Source organism: Schistocerca piceifrons, chromosome 2 (assembly GCF_021461385.2).
Source record: "Schistocerca piceifrons isolate TAMUIC-IGC-003096 chromosome 2, iqSchPice1.1, whole genome shotgun sequence".
NCBI classification, from domain to species: domain Eukaryota; kingdom Metazoa; phylum Arthropoda; class Insecta; order Orthoptera; family Acrididae; genus Schistocerca; species Schistocerca piceifrons.
Genome location: NC_060139.1, coordinates 825,623,113 through 825,639,031, shown reverse-complemented (window position 1 = coordinate 825,639,031; position 15,919 = coordinate 825,623,113). Strand labels below are relative to the sequence as shown.

General features: G+C 42.0%; 1 protein-coding gene across 1 annotated transcript in view; it reads left to right on the top strand.

Moving 5' to 3' along the window:
- Window positions 1-15,919, top strand: part of LOC124776875 (potassium voltage-gated channel protein Shaw-like) — a 382,737-nt gene that overhangs the window by 349,902 nt on the left and 16,916 nt on the right. Inside the window, exon 4 of the mRNA XM_047252057.1 lies at window positions 6,429-7,452. Within this exon, the coding sequence (XP_047108013.1) occupies window positions 6,429-7,452 (1,024 nt within the window). The remainder of the gene's footprint in view (window positions 1-6,428; window positions 7,453-15,919) is intronic.

The window sequence follows — 15,919 nt, the reverse complement described above, 5'->3', positions numbered from 1 at the left end:
TTACTGCTGCTCTTAAAAGCAGAGTAGTAGTAGGAAAGAGCGTTTCGCAGGAACCACTTTTTCTTCTGTAAGGAGAAAAAAAGGATACCATCACAAGGAGTACAATAATGAGGTACCGTGAGCTGTGGTCTCTGGGGAAGAGCAACAGAAGGTAAGGTCCTTCCAAATTAGAGCTGGATATTTTTAAAAAAATGACGTCGGAACGTTTTTTATATGCAGCGACGGAAATATTAGGCTACACCACGTGTTAACGATTGCTACACCATTTTCTGTTATTGTCTAATATACGACAGTAATAAATAATGGACAATCTTTCAACATATAATCTTTGTGAATGTACTAGAAGCTTTTACTACGTAGTCCACAATCTTTTTCTCGTAATTGCTCTGTTTTATTTTTCCATCCCTTGAAAGAGGCTGATACAGAAGGAGCATAGTCCACTTATCCATCCCAGTGGCTTTTTGGAGTTATGAATATTAACTGTGATAAACGTACAAATTTAATTTAATTTGGAGTAAGAGTCTCAATTTTCTAAATTATCAGGTCAGTGTCAAACTAAAACTCTTCTTCGCATCAAACAGCATTTAGTAATTGTGAACAAATTGAAAGGTTGCCTACGATTCCATCTCCAGTCTCTGCTCATTTCGTAAGATGTAAATGGTTTTATATATGCAGTACGACTATCTGGTATTGTTAAGAGTGTAATAATTTTTTCAGCAAAATGTAAGTACTAAAGACTTGTTCATGTGCAAATGACCATCAGTTTATTATTTTCATAACAATACTACTTATTCGTAATGCCTATACACAGACGTCGAGTACTTGCATTTTATGAATTGCGCAGCGATTGGAGATGGAACTGTAGGCAGCTTTAACCGAAGATATGTAAGTGGTGATCAAAAGTTTCCCGTTCGAAGGCCGTACTGTCCAGAGAGTCGGTAAGCCAATCAGCCAATATCGCCGTGGGCACTGAGGTAATCATTCCACCGACGCACCGGGTTTCGTAAAACAACGTCTCCTGCTGCGTGCTCAATTCCGTAACTTCCTGCTGCACATCCTCCTGTGACAGGAATCGCGAACCTTCAGGGCCATTTTTAATGGACCGAAAACGTGATAATGACGTGGAGGGAAATCAGGGCTATGCGGCAGGTGCTGGAATGTTCATTGCAGTTGAAACGGCGTAACTTCTCCTTTAAAACACCTGCGATGTGAGTACATGCTTTATCATGAAGCACGTTTCCGCATTATCGAACGCACGTCGGAAAGACACGAATGCCACCCTAAACCCTTGCCTACATTTCGGTACTTACAGACCCGCATAAGCGACGTGCTACGTTGTATATACGCTGCCGCAACGTTCTCGAACGGAAGACTTTGTTCTCTCTTTATGATTTCCTGCCAGATGTTACGAAAATCGACAGAATGCTAAGTCATTTTCATCCAGATTACCCTTGATAACATTCCAGTTCTCCAGTTCTTTATTAGTGCACCACGATACTTACTATCGTGCAACAAGTTTATATCAAATATCATACTCCAAAGATGGAAAATTATCATTATTATTTCTTTTAAAATATCTATTTAAATTTCATAGTTTGAATCAAATAGTTCAGATGGCTCTGAGCACTATGGGACTTAGCTTCTGAGGTCATCAGTCCCCTAGAACTTAGAACTACTTAAACCTAATCAACCTAAGGACATCACACACATCCGTGACCGAGGCAAGATTCGAACCTGCGACCGTAGCGGTCACGCGGTCCCAAACAGAACCGCTCGGCCATACCGGCCGGCTCATAGTTGGATCCTAATATTATTCAGTTTTGGAAATCAGAGAATACTTTCCCTGATATCTGCTTTCATCACTGTAAATCATTAAGAAACACAGAAATAATTTCTAGTTTGATCTCCGTAAAATGTCTAGGTGTAACGGATATTTCCTCTGATGTCGAGCGTTTCTTTTCCCTTCCGTCGCTTTGTTGCCAAAGATCTTACAGCTTTTTGCTCCTGTCAGGCTATACATAAAATCTTTGTGAGCCATTATTTGAAATAAAATTCCCAATCAGGCCATTGGGTAAGTGTCTCAACAGAATTGGTGTCACTTGGTTTCAAGCACAAGCCCCAAAACAGAAACCTATGTAAGGTTGGTAACTGCACTTTCGAGTTCGGGAGGACGAAGGTTTGAATCACTACCCGAACGTGCAGGTTTACATTTTCAGTTGTCTCCCTAAGCCATGTTAACGTAAATACCGAAATGTTTATTGGTCGATTTTCTTTCTTCTCTTTCTCCAATTGTGAGCCTTTGCTACTTCTCTAAATACCGTCGTTGATTTAATACTCCTCGTTAACAGACGAACAAGGAAACAAGAGATACCAATTCTTATCAGAACACTAGAAAAAGAGAGAATCACAGCGAACTTAAAATTAGGAAATTTATTGTTCATTTCATAAAAGCAATTGTTTTGAAAATTATTGTTCATTACATAAAAGCAGTTGTTCTTGTTATTTAGCATATATGCAAATAACTGCCAATATTTTTATTGGTAATTTACTTTCAAGTTTATGAAATAAATTACAGACACCAGAAGAGTTATAAACATTCGATTCCATTTGTACCGACGGAACTCGACGTCATATTGTTATCTCTTGTCAGACGGCCTCATTGCTGATTGACTATCATTTCACTGTAGAGCAGTAGCCCGCATCTCGTGGTCGTGCGGTAGCGTTCTCGCTTCCCACGCCCGGGTTCCCGGGTTCGATTCCCGGCGGGGTCAGGGATTTTCTCTACCTCGTGATGGCTGGGTGTTGTGTGCTGTCCTTAGGTTAGTTAGGTTTAAGTAGTTCTAAGTTCTAGGGGACTTATGACCACAGCAGTTGAGTCCCATAGTGCTCAGAGACATTTTTGTAGAGCAGTATGCTTACTGAGATATGAACGTTATTTTTGTTTCAGATTATGATCGCTATCGAGACATCTTTTAACGCCTGAACCAGTACACACCAATATGGACTTACTAAAGTTAAAATTATCTCAATCACTTTGAGAGTCAATTGGAATATATAGTATTACTTTACCCATCATTATTATTTTCAATTGTTTCTTATTCTGAAGTACTCATAGTAATAGTAAAATAATAACAGACATTATTGTCCTAAAAGTATGTTTTTTTTTAATTTCTTTTGGAGCCTTGTCTGTTTATTACTGGTGAGAGAATAGCCACTAAAAATTCACATATAGAAAATATAAGCTTCTACGTAGTTCAAATACTCCTCAAGATACCTACTTCGATCAAATTGGTAGTCGGTGAATTCTATAATCCTCCATATTTGTCCCTACAGAGAATAATGGGTAAATCTGCAAAAATATAACGAAAATAAATTTTACTTAAAATATTTCAGTCATGTAGCATTAGCAATCACAGCCACGCTTGAAAACTTATTTTGTCGAACATTATATTTTCATGTAGTTTAATTACAGTTTATTGCTGATTACAAAGTTTTACTTGCCCAGAACTGGATGGGGATGCTGGTAACACACCATCTTTGTGGATATTATTTGCACACTATAGTTATTTGCGTCACTTGTTACCGCTCACTCTTGATTTATGTATGACACATACAGTGTACTCAGTTTTATTTTATTTTTGGGTCGTCAGATTTCCAACAGGTTTGATGCAGCCTAGTACAACTTCGTCTCCCATGCCAAGCTCTTCATCTCAGAGGCATACTTGCACCTAACATCCTTAATTATTTGTTGGAGGTGTTCAACTCTCTGTCTTCCACTATAGTTTCTACCATATGAGCTCCCTCTAGTATCTTAGAAGTTATTTTCCCCTGACCTAACACATGTCCTATCATCCTGACACTCCTTCGTTTTAGTGTTTTCCATTAGCTCCTTTTCTCAAAGACTTGCAAACAACCTCCTCATTAAGACTTCAGAAAATTTTCATTGTCTTTCTACAGCACCACATCTCAGACACTTGTCCTCTTTCTTTTCCCGTTTTCCAACTGTCCATCATTCACTACCATACCATGCTGTGATCGAAACGTATTTATTCCTTAAACTAAGGTCGATATTTTAAAGCGATAGCTTTTTGTTTTTAGTTTATCGCTAACCTCATCCCGGCTGCTCCTCACCACTTTCGTCTATCTCCGATTTACCCTCAATCCATATTCTCATTAAACTGTTCATTTCTGTTCTGTACTTTACTGATATGGCAGCAGTGAGTCTTATCAGTTACATCCTTTCTCTTTGAATTTTAATCCCGCTGCTGAACCATTCTTTTATTTATTTATTACCGTCATCACTTCTTCGAAGTAGGAGCTCTATCCATGTCGTACACACTTTTAGATCCGAGCTCTTCTTTCTTGGCCTTCCTTACACCATGAAACCTTCAAGATTCCATTTTCGTTACAGCCACATTTAAGCTCTTAAGTTAGCTTTTCACTTTCTCGAATGATTCATCTTTTTTATCTTCTGCTTTTCATTTCCTTCGTGGTCTTCTGGAAAATGTTTCATTTCGACGACGGTTCCCACTTCTTAATTTTGTTTCTGAATTTAGTTCCGTTTTCAATTTATTGTTATTTTATGCCAGTTTCATCCAGATTCTAATGTCCTTTCCGAAACCAACTGGGTTAAGAATTTTTTTTTTTTTTTTTTTTGTGTGTTACTGCTGGGGCTCGTTCTCTAAATGTGACCTTTCTTAATTTCTCTACATGACTATTTAGAAATTTGTTACTTCTCAGTGCACACTTCACTACTATTATTGTTCTATTTCTCAATACGATGACTATTTTGAAAATACAATCCGGTCGATTGCGAAATGGAAACCACATTGAAAACTCGATGAAGCTTTGCACAGATGTGTCTCTAGTATGCCCATCGATCACGTCGTGTCTCTCCTCTTATTCCTGAGTGCTCATTGAGCACGTAAAGATGTCTAAGACAATAGTGTCTTCCACCAACTATTAATGCCTGGTAAGAGATTGTGCCTGATGCCATGCAGCCCGGAAACACAACTGTAACATGTTTCCTTCTTCATGACTATTCTCGGCCGCACTCTGCTGAGACAATGAAGATGTTGCTGCAGCGTTTTCTGTGGGAAGTGTTTGATCACTCAAATACAGCCCGTAATTGACCCTCTTCCCCCCCCTTGAGTCTCATATTTGCTCTCGTGAACCGCTGGTTGTGACGTAGACAACGAGCATAGAGAATTGGCGGAAAGCACAGGCGGCTGCCATCTATGACGACGGTACTGGTTCAGATGGCTCTGAGCACTGTGGGACTTAACATCTGAGGTCATTAGTCTCCTAGAACTTAGAACCATTTAAACCTAACTAACCTAAGGACATCACACGCATCCATGCCCGAGGCAGGATTCGAACCTGCGACGGTAGCAGTCACGCGGTTCCGGACTGAAGCGTCTAGACCCGCTAGGCCACCGACGGTACTGGACAGTTGCTACAATTGTAGGACAGATGTCTAGGTCGGAGCGGTGACTATTCATAGGAGTAGCTGGAAGGTGTAGCTAACTGTGGCAAATTAAAGCCGGCCGGTGTGGCCGAGCGGTTCTAGGCGCTTCGGTCTGGAACCACGCGACCGCTACGGTCGCAGGTTCGAATCCTGCTTCGGACATGGATGTATGTGATGTCCTTAGGTTAGTTAGGTTTAAGTGATTCTAAGTTCTAAGAGGCTGATGACCTCAGCTGTTAAGTCCCATAGTGCTCACAGTCATTTGAACCATTTTTTGCAAATTAAACATTTTTTTGTTTTACAATCTTCCAGCAAGGGAATACCTGTGTGTCAGCAGCTTCTATTAACCAGTACAACGAAAAACCAGTTCAAAGTATCAAGTATTACTTTTTCTATCAACTGGATGACTAGTTCCGGGCCGAGACCCACATCGTAACATTCTCAAAAATTTTTTTTCCGAAGACGTGAAAGCCAAATCAAACACGTGCAACGAACAGTTACAGCATATACGCTTTCACGTCTTCGGAAAAACGATTTTTGAGTATGTTACGGTGACTACTTTCGGGTTGAGGCTCATTTTCATATCATCGTAAAATACTCAAAAATGGTTTTTCCGAAGACGTGAAAGCCAAGTCAAACACGTGCAACGCACAGTTACACCGTATACCCTTTCACGTCTTCGGGAAAACCATTTTTGAGTATGTTACGAAGATACGAAAATGGGTCTCGGCCCGAAACTTGTCATCCAGTGAATAGAAAGAGTACAATTTGCAATTTTTTACTGGTTTCTCGTTGTACTGATTTTTGATTTTCGCAGTGGTATCCATTTCGTTCCCGATTGGACCTTACTCTCAGAACTACCCTCGTATCTTCCTGAGAGTTAATTATTTATATGCTACATTATGTCTATGTATTTTTCATTAGCTTTTGCATCTCACACCTGCTCATTGCGCTGTTGCAGATAATTGGCGTCATCTCCGTGTTCTTCATCTGCGTCTCCATCCTGTCTTTCTGCCTCAAGACGCACCCCGACATGCGCGTGCCCGTCATCCGCAACATGACCGTCATGACGCCTTCCAACGGTACCGCGTGGGTACTCGACAAGACCAAGACGACGGCGCACGTCGCCTTTTTCTACTTCGAGTGCGTGTGCAACGCTTGGTTTACGTTCGAATTCTTCATACGCTTCATCGCGTCGCCGAACCGCATCGAGTTTATCAAGGCGTCCGTCAACATAATCGACTACATCGCCACGCTGAGCTTCTACGTCGACCTGGTGCTGCAGAAGCTGACGTCGCACCTCGAGAACGCCGACATATTCGAGTTCTTGAGCATCATCCGCATCATGCGGCTGTTCAAGCTGACGCGGCACTCGTCCGGCCTCAAGATCCTCATCCAGACGTTCCGGGCGTCGGCCAAGGAGCTGACGCTGCTCATCTTCTTCCTGGTGCTCGGCATCGTCATCTTCGCGAGCCTCGTCTACTACGCGGAGCGCATCCAGGCGAACCCGTACAACGACTTCAACAGCATCCCGCTGGGCCTGTGGTGGGCGCTGGTCACCATGACGACCGTCGGCTACGGCGACATGGTGCCCAAGACGTACGTGGGCATGTTCGTCGGCGCGCTGTGCGCCCTGGCCGGCGTGCTGACGATAGGTCTGCCGGTGCCCGTCATCGTCAGCAACTTCGCCATGTACTACTCGCACACGCAGGCGAGGGCCAAGCTGCCCAAGAAGCGGCGGCGCGTGCTGCCCGTCGAGCAGCCCCGGGGGCCCCGCATCGGCGGCACGGGCGGCTCCGCGGGACCGGGGCACCCCGGCTGCGGCAGCGTGGGCGGCGGCGGCGGGCCTGGGGGCGGAGGCGGCGCAGGCGGCGGCAGCGTCGGGGGCCCCGGCGGCGGGCCCGCCTCCGCAGGCGGCTGTCCGCAGAACTGGCGCATGAACGCCATCAAGGCCAACCACCTCAAGGACTCGCCGTCCAAGATGGGTACGTCAGTCAGGCTGACACATAGTACGATGATTAACACCTGACAGTTGTCATGTGAAGGTAGAACATTTTCAGTTAAAGTGATGGTGTTCATTCTTTGTGTTGTTAACGTAAAGCTCGATTTTGGACTTTGTTTCTTGGACACCTGGAGCGTATATTTCAAGCAATGGCATGCCGCAATTTCACTTGTTACTTAATGGACAAAACAAGATTTTCGGAATATCAGATAACCTTTGGGGCTAGATTGAAAACTATTTAAAGAACAGTTGCACGGAGCACTAATACTAACTCAAGAACTCTTCGCGTTTCACGCCGACAGGGCACCATCGGGTTATTTGAAAGTATGTGGGGAGTATGATATAACAGTTCATCCGGCGTGGTCCTGCCCTGGATTACTTTAAAAGCAAAATAAACTTCAGGCACTGATCGAACAAAATTATGTTGATAAATGTAATGCAACTCACTTATTAAACATTCTGCCAAAAAGCGTCCGTCAAAGAGGGAATGAAAACGAGAAGATGTCCTAAAAGGCAATCTATAAATAAAAATTTAAAGATTAATAAATAAAAGCACCAGGATCAGTCATGAATAGACAACGAAGGAGAAATCGGAAAACGCATCTTACGTCATGGAGTCTACTACAGACGTAGCAGTGCAGAATAATATGTTAAGCGCAGACTGTCAACCTGCCGTACACTAGAACGGCGCCCGAGGCCCGACCACATCACATTGTGCATACCTATGAATGACAGGAGCACAAGAAAATGTTGAACTAGTGATAATGACAGTCGCCATGCGGCGTTACCGTCGGGTGTGCAGTTGATGGCTGGGTAAAATTCAAATAGTAATCGATAAATAGAGAAATAATTAACAACGTAACAAGGCATGACAAAATTTACGCAATGTAGGACATGCTAGATTGAAAACTATGTACAAAGACACAGAAAAACCCTAATGCTCAAAGCAGTGTAAGGAAATAATAAAGTAAAATGCGTGGTGCAATAGAATAAAAATTAGACTACAAAAATAAGGCTAAAATATAACAGTGCTAAGAAGAGAAAAAAGTGCCCGGTAATGAAAAACTAAAAGGTAACAATGCTAAAAAGAGAAGAAAGGCCAAGGTAATAAAAAGATGAAAACTAACTTATTTTTTAAATATATAAATTAGTTATTATTTTGAAATGCATCAGTGTGGCTCAATTGCTACTGAAGTACCGGTAGTAATACATATCGATAAAATAAATATCACACTAGACTAATTAGGGAGCGGACTATTGACAGGGCAAGTAAAATTACGCTTTAAAAATCAATTTGCTTGTAATGGGAATAAAACTGACGATTTCCTTTGACAATGAGCGTGGAATGAAAGACTTGATGAACAGTATTTGGCTGGGCTGACTATAGCTACACACTGCAAAAATAAAATTGGAAATATCGCCGAAACACCATAGAAAATACGCCTGACGACTCATAGGAGGGTACATAACGTTGAAGCTGCACGAGCCTGATCGCGAACTAGTATGTGGAAGGAACTGCACTAAAAAGATGTTGCGAAAAGCAGAAAACCTGCGGAGGATCGACGTTTCGTACACTGATTGGCGATTAATTCTCAACATAAAAAGTAACCTATTGTGCATAATAGGCTAAAGACTCGTTATTACATTATTACACGATTATCCAACAGTAACTAGAAACAGTCACATCCATTAAATACATTGGGGTACGAAGAGATTTAAAGTGAAACAATTAATTGCAGGTAAAGCAAACGTCAGACTGTGATTCATTGGAAGAATTTATTGTTCTCAGAATTTCGAATATCTTGCCCCTTTTCATTGTCGATTATCTGTTCTAGGTCATCAAATGCAATGAACATGATTTTTCTTAAATCTTGTTTCCCTTACCAAGTGCTCTGGTGGTTTTGCCTTCCCTAAAGCCAAAACAATCGTCTTGCAGAAGATCCGCGATTTTCTTTTCCATTCTTCTGCATATTAATCTTGTCAGGATCTTGGATCCATGGGACGTTGTAAGACAGTTTCAGCACTTATTCACCCTTAGTCTTCAGGGTTGTGTGCATGACATTTTCCCGATATTCTGATGACTTGTCTCCAGTCTCAAATATTCTGAAGACCAACTTGAATAAGCGTTTGATTGTTACTTCCTCCAATGACATTCGATATTCCGAGGGCATATTATCGGTGTGGTCCGTCTGATCTGATCGAAAGTTTTCTAATACTATGTTTGACTCTAATACTGCACGTTTCTTCCATGTATGTATTCTCTCTTTAAGAGCGAGGTTCCTCTTACATTCCTAATATTGACGTATGTGTTTCTAATTTCGCCGAAGGCTCTTTTCATTTTCCAAAACCCTGATCAGTTCACCGGACGACCATTTATTTTTAATGTCTTCGAAACACCTTCTATTTATTTCATTCGTAACCGAGTTTTATTGCTGTACTCCAGTCTTTTCCTCAACACTTATGTACTTCTTTAGTTCGTCGATCACCTGAAGTATTTCTCTGTTACCCATGATTTCTTCGCAGGTACCTTCCTTGTACCTATGTTTGTCTGTCAAAATTCTCTGGCCGTTTCCGGTGATTAAGGGTGGCAGTGTGATACTGGTGTGCAAGACACACTCCCCCCTGGCTATCGAACTTACTTGGAGTTGCTTCGCCGATCTTCTTTCCAGGATAGCCGGATACGATGTCCTGCAAAACTTATTCTCCGAATATAAGATGCTACATTGGAGCAATTTTTTATACTTTTAAAATAACTCCGTACACTCGAGAATGCTTTGACCTCAATCTCACTGTATTTTCATCACACATAACAGTTTTCATAGAACTAAAATATTTTTCTTAAGCTCGACACCTTCCGGTCCGTCCGAAACTATCACATTCCTTTTTCCATAAGTACAGTCTACAAATCTCCCCAGGTTTAACAAGACAACTGACCGGACCATACGAAAATAAGAGAATGAATAAGTAATTGTCTCTTCTCTTCTTTCAACAACATTCAGATGTTCACACAGTAATGTTCGACGTCGCACGAAGTACGGCGCGCTTGTTCTTTGAGCTGGACGTGTAACTCCTCAGGCGGGCTCGGTGACTACCTGCCCACGCCGACCATGCGTCCGATTCACGTTCGTCCTGCACACTCATAATTGTGGTGCAATAGACACAGTTCTACGTTACCACACACATCTCTAAAATAACGAGTGTTCGAGAAGGTGGAAATACAAGGGCCTCTAGAATTTAACCCGAAATTCTCGTGGCACAAAAATTCTGAACTGTTTGCTGTGGTGTTTATTACCTCAGTATTTACAGTCTCAGAGATCTTCAACCGCGTTTCATCATTTCTCAGTAATTCCCTAACCCACATCGATTCTTCCAGACGGTTCTCTTAAACTCGAACCTGCTCTTTAAGATTATCATTGTGTGATCCGAGACCATATCTGCTCCAGTATACGCCTGAGAATCCCATACCTTATTTCTTTGTCTCTGTCTGACCTCGATGTAATCCACCTAAAATCTTCCCGTGTCTCGAAACCTTTTTCACATATACCTCCTCCTCTTGTGGTTTTTGAAGAGTGTATTCGCTATTAATAACTTAAATTTGTTCCAAAACTCGATTGGTCTACCTTCTCTAATATTTCTACAACCAAGCATATATTCTCCCGTAACTCTCACTGCCATTCCGTCCCCTACTGTCGTATTCTGATCCCCTATGATTATTAGACTACTATGTCCCTTTATACTTTTACATCTCTCTTTTTACTGGTACTCTGATCGGAATCGTGTACAAAACGTTCTCCCACAGTCCCTAGAAGACCTGCCGAGGAAAATTCGTCAGCTTACCCGCTTTCAGCATGACGGGGCACAGCACACGGCCGATTTTTCAAGAAGTCGCAATTTCTATTTTTATTGAAATTTCGTTAACAATCACTCGTCCTTAACGAAACATGTTCTGGTCGGTAACCAGTACTGCGGATGTATGTAGGTTAAACACCGGACCGAATAAATTAGTTGTTGTTTGATGTAAAAAATTGAAAACGGTTTGCCTACTTTGTGACGATAAGGCCCAACGTCAAATCTAGGTTCTTCAGTGAGGAACTTTTGCAAATTTTTCCATTAATAACGATCATACAACAAACAATTAACGAGAAGCTAATGCAAAACATTTCATAAGTCCACTTATCCATGGTATTTTATCTCCATAGAATTCTTATGTAATGCTCACTTACTTCATGGACTGGAAACTAAGTACAGTGTCTGGCTTTACATCTTTTTTTCAATCCTCCGGCCTCCACAGAAATGGTGGCATCAGCTTTTTCCTCCTTTCTTGTTGAAATGTACAACATACCACTGTGTCCACTGTGTACAACACTATCCATAAACAGATTTCCAATTATTTCTATCTGCTATATGACTCCACTCTATGCTTCCTCTCCTAAGAAGAGCTCGTTCCCTGTCTATTTTTTCTGCACTTCTTCGTTTCGTACTTCATCTAACTCTTGCCCGGTTCTTATATCTTTAAGCTTTTAATGCCTGAAGTTTTTTCTTCCTGTTTATTACATACATTAAACATTTAGATTTCATGTACTGCTACCCCTACAGCACAGAAATGTGATCTTCATACGCAGAGTTTGTATGACTCACTATTCCATTTCCATCCACTCAGGTTCCTACGTGCTGTTTTCTTAAACCTCAATCTACTCTTCGTCATTACTAAACTATGATGTTGGTCTGTAGCTGCTCCTGGGTTGACCGTAGGATCCAACATCTTATTTGGGAATCTCTCTCTGATCGTGACATAATCCAGCTAGAATCTTTCTATATTTCCAGGTGTTTACCAAGTATCCCAAATCTTATAATTTTTCAACAGGATATTCGCTGTTACTTGCTGAAATTTACAGCAGAACTCAGCTAGTCTTTCAACTTTCTCATCCCTGTTAACGAGTCCACATTTTTTCGTAACCCTTTCTTCTGCTCCTTCCCCGACAATTGCATTCCAGTACCTCATGACTATTAGATTTTCATCTCCCCGTAGGTACTGAATTACTCTTTCCATATCCTCATATACTTCATCCATCTCTTTTATATTCTGCTTGCGACGTCGGCATGTAAACCTAACTTATTGTTGTCTTCAAAGCTTCCAGCCGATTCTGATGAGAACAATGCCATCGCTAAACTGTTCACGGTAACTCCATTGCTGTTGAAATTATTCTATATTCTTCTGACCAGAAGTCCTTATTTGGTTTCAGTTTCACTTCACTGACATCACTATATCTAGAATGAGCCTTTGCATTTACCATTTAATGATCGCTAGCTTTCCTGCCACGTTCAGACTTCTGAATTCGACGTTTCTGATCGAAGAGTACTAGCCTTTCTTTGGTCATTCCATCTCCTCCTCATGCCACCGCCTTCTCCCCTTTCCTTGGCAGCACCCTACCGGAGATCCGAATAGGGGGATTAATCTCGAATGTTTGGCCAATGCAGAGATCCTCATTACATTTTTCATACAGGCCATATGTCCTGTTAATGCGTTTTTAATACAGTGGTTTCCATTGCGTTATGCATTCTCATGCCGTTGATAACTACTGATCGATCTGCCTTTTAGAAGCAGTTTCCCATCCCAAGACCTCAAGTACAAGAAAGTGCCGTGCACCTCTGTCCACTCCTACACCCTCTTTGACAGGGGTGTTGGCAGGACGAGGGTGAATTCTTATGCCAGGAGTCTCTGTCCGCCACTGCTACTGATTATTTTTCAAAATTTAAGCAGTGTATATGTTTTATTAGTCAAAGACGGTCCACGGAGACAAGGGTCGATCTTGAAGAACTGTTTATAGTGTGGTAAAGTACATGACTATGCGTTAAGCATAGTCTTTATCTTGCCTAGATATACAAATTCCCAGTTTTCCAAGTAGAATATCAGATATTTGCAGTTACTCACAGTGTGAAAGGCATGGAGTCTGACAACGCGTAGACGTGAAACACATACATGGGGTAGTGAAAATATTTTGATTGTCATCTCTAAGCAGTCAAGTTGGACCACGACATTTGCTGACTGCGTTCGTCCTTCTCCACATATTCACCCTTCAGAGCTACATATATCTCCGACGACGAATGACTTGGTAGAGACAGTTATAAACATGTTTGTTTTAACTGTTCGGAAAAAGAATCCTACCTCGAAAATCACTTTGTCATCATTCTGGAGTATTGTTGCCGCTCGACAGTCCAATGTAGCAAGTGGGACGGTGCGTTTTGTTTTGGCTGCAGCAACGTGCTAAGGTACAGTGGCGTCGGGTTTAAGTGTGTACCAGGATAGCAGGTGTGCAACTGCCAAAAGAAAAACAATATAACATGACTTCTACATTTGCATCTACATCTACATGGTTACTCTGCAATTCACACTTAAGCGCCTGGCAGAAGGTTCTTTATGTTTTCGATGTGGTTATTAAAACTTTACGATTAACAGTTTTATAGGCCCACTGCGTACGCTAGGATAGCTTTCCAGCATGCACTTCTATTTTCTTAGCGACAGAAACATCGTCCTGATGGAACTTAGCGGAATATTGGACGGTGACACAATGTTTACAAAAAGTCAGAACGATTGCACTAGCTTCTAATATACGCTCCCAGGTGTCAAGAGTAGCTTTTTATGTACCTTGTGTCTGCTATGTGGTGTGTTTTCTGCCCGTGGAGTTGCGTGGGGACCGACGCAGGAGAGGACCATCTCCGTGCTCAGACGCAGCCTCCGAGAGCGGCCAAAGCCGACGGCCATTTAGCAGCGCTAGAGCCACAGATGATCGCTCGTTTTTTACGTACACAATTTACTGGACTCTTACCAACAGTGAGACACATTATCCTACATATTCAGCGACGCAGAGCAAAGACTCGCTGCTTGAGTTTCCAAAAGTAAGTCAAATACCCCCCACCCCAACCCCGTTCACGGTCAGCTTCTACCACTCATCTCCAGCCTCGCCCACAAGACGGAAGGTGCATTATCTCAGCGTGAGTTTGGTAGTTGACACCTCGCCCAAAACAGTTGTCTGCTCCCGTCGCGTACTAGACCTAACATTCGCACACTGTCACATCTTTACAAATCACGAATAACCTTCAACTTAATGCACCGCCACTAGGGGCTGTACCTTAGATGCTTGGACCCTTCTCATTACAGTTCAGCTACAGTGATGGAAATGGAAATCATTACAGCATGATGCACCAGTCCCATACTTCTTAAACTTTGCAGAGATGTTCAAAAATTGATGGGTGTTAAAGGATTAAACCCTTTCTCCGTTCTACGCTACGTCTATTCCTGGTGGCAAAAGGCCTTCGAATGGCGCCTTGACAAATTTCTTGCAGTGCCTGGAACACATGCTGCACCAGTTGATTAGGATTGTTGGTTGGAGGCAGAGTTTACAGTATACGTCATCTCATAGCATCTCGTCTATCAACGCATACATTTCTCAACACGTTTTAGAGTGTGTCTACAACTTGAGCTCTTGCATTATCCTGCTGAAATATGCAATTGCTTCCCTGGTCATCAAAAGCACGACGACAGGGTGTACCATTCTTGCGAAGTACTGGCGAGAATTCGGCCATCTCTCTACAATTACAAAACCAGTCATGTTATCATATTCAATAACTCGCTACATACCCTGATTTCGGAGTTGAAGAGATATGGGTCATGCGAGTTACTGTTTTACATAATCGTCTACTTCGTTTCGATCCGACTGCCGAGATAGAAGAAACAGCCATTGATCAACAAAACAGAATGCCATTCCGTTTCGCAGTTGATTCTGGCTCTGTTGTCTGTGGTGTGGTGCCAGTGGTAGACGACTCATGGGGACTCGAGAGCTGACCCCAGCTCTCAATAATCCATTTGTGGTGACTCGATGCGTCTCTTCACCGGAGCCAATGGAATACTTCTACGACCTTTTGAGGGTGCTCAGATGTTCCTCATGCAGTGATTCGATTATTCTGAAAGCTGTAAACATGGCGTTCTCAGCCTCTGAGCATGTTACGTCGCGATTGCAATCTGAAAATTTTCAGTGGTGTTAATTGTTTCTTCTTTTGGAGCAAGGGATTTCCCTCTAATAAATATTCTGAAAAATAAGCTTCAATAAGGCAGCATGCGGTAAAGGTATTCATGGTGTAACATTTTCCATTTCCGTCATTGTAATTATCTAGTTTACATCCAGGTGTTTTGGAGACCAACATACAAAGTTTAAGGATCCTTCCTAATAACTTATCAATGACTGCATGTATCCCTTTAAAGAGGATACTTAATAGTATAGCGTCATATCATTAATGTCACAGTAGTTTATCTTAGGTTTCCAGTCCAGAATGAAAACCCAATAACCGGTCATCCTGAGACACCCAGAAATTCCCCTGAGTCTCTAGTCTTGATGACAGGTATTTTGGGAAGGCAGTTTCGGTTCACGAAGTTACAAAACGAGGCGAAATCG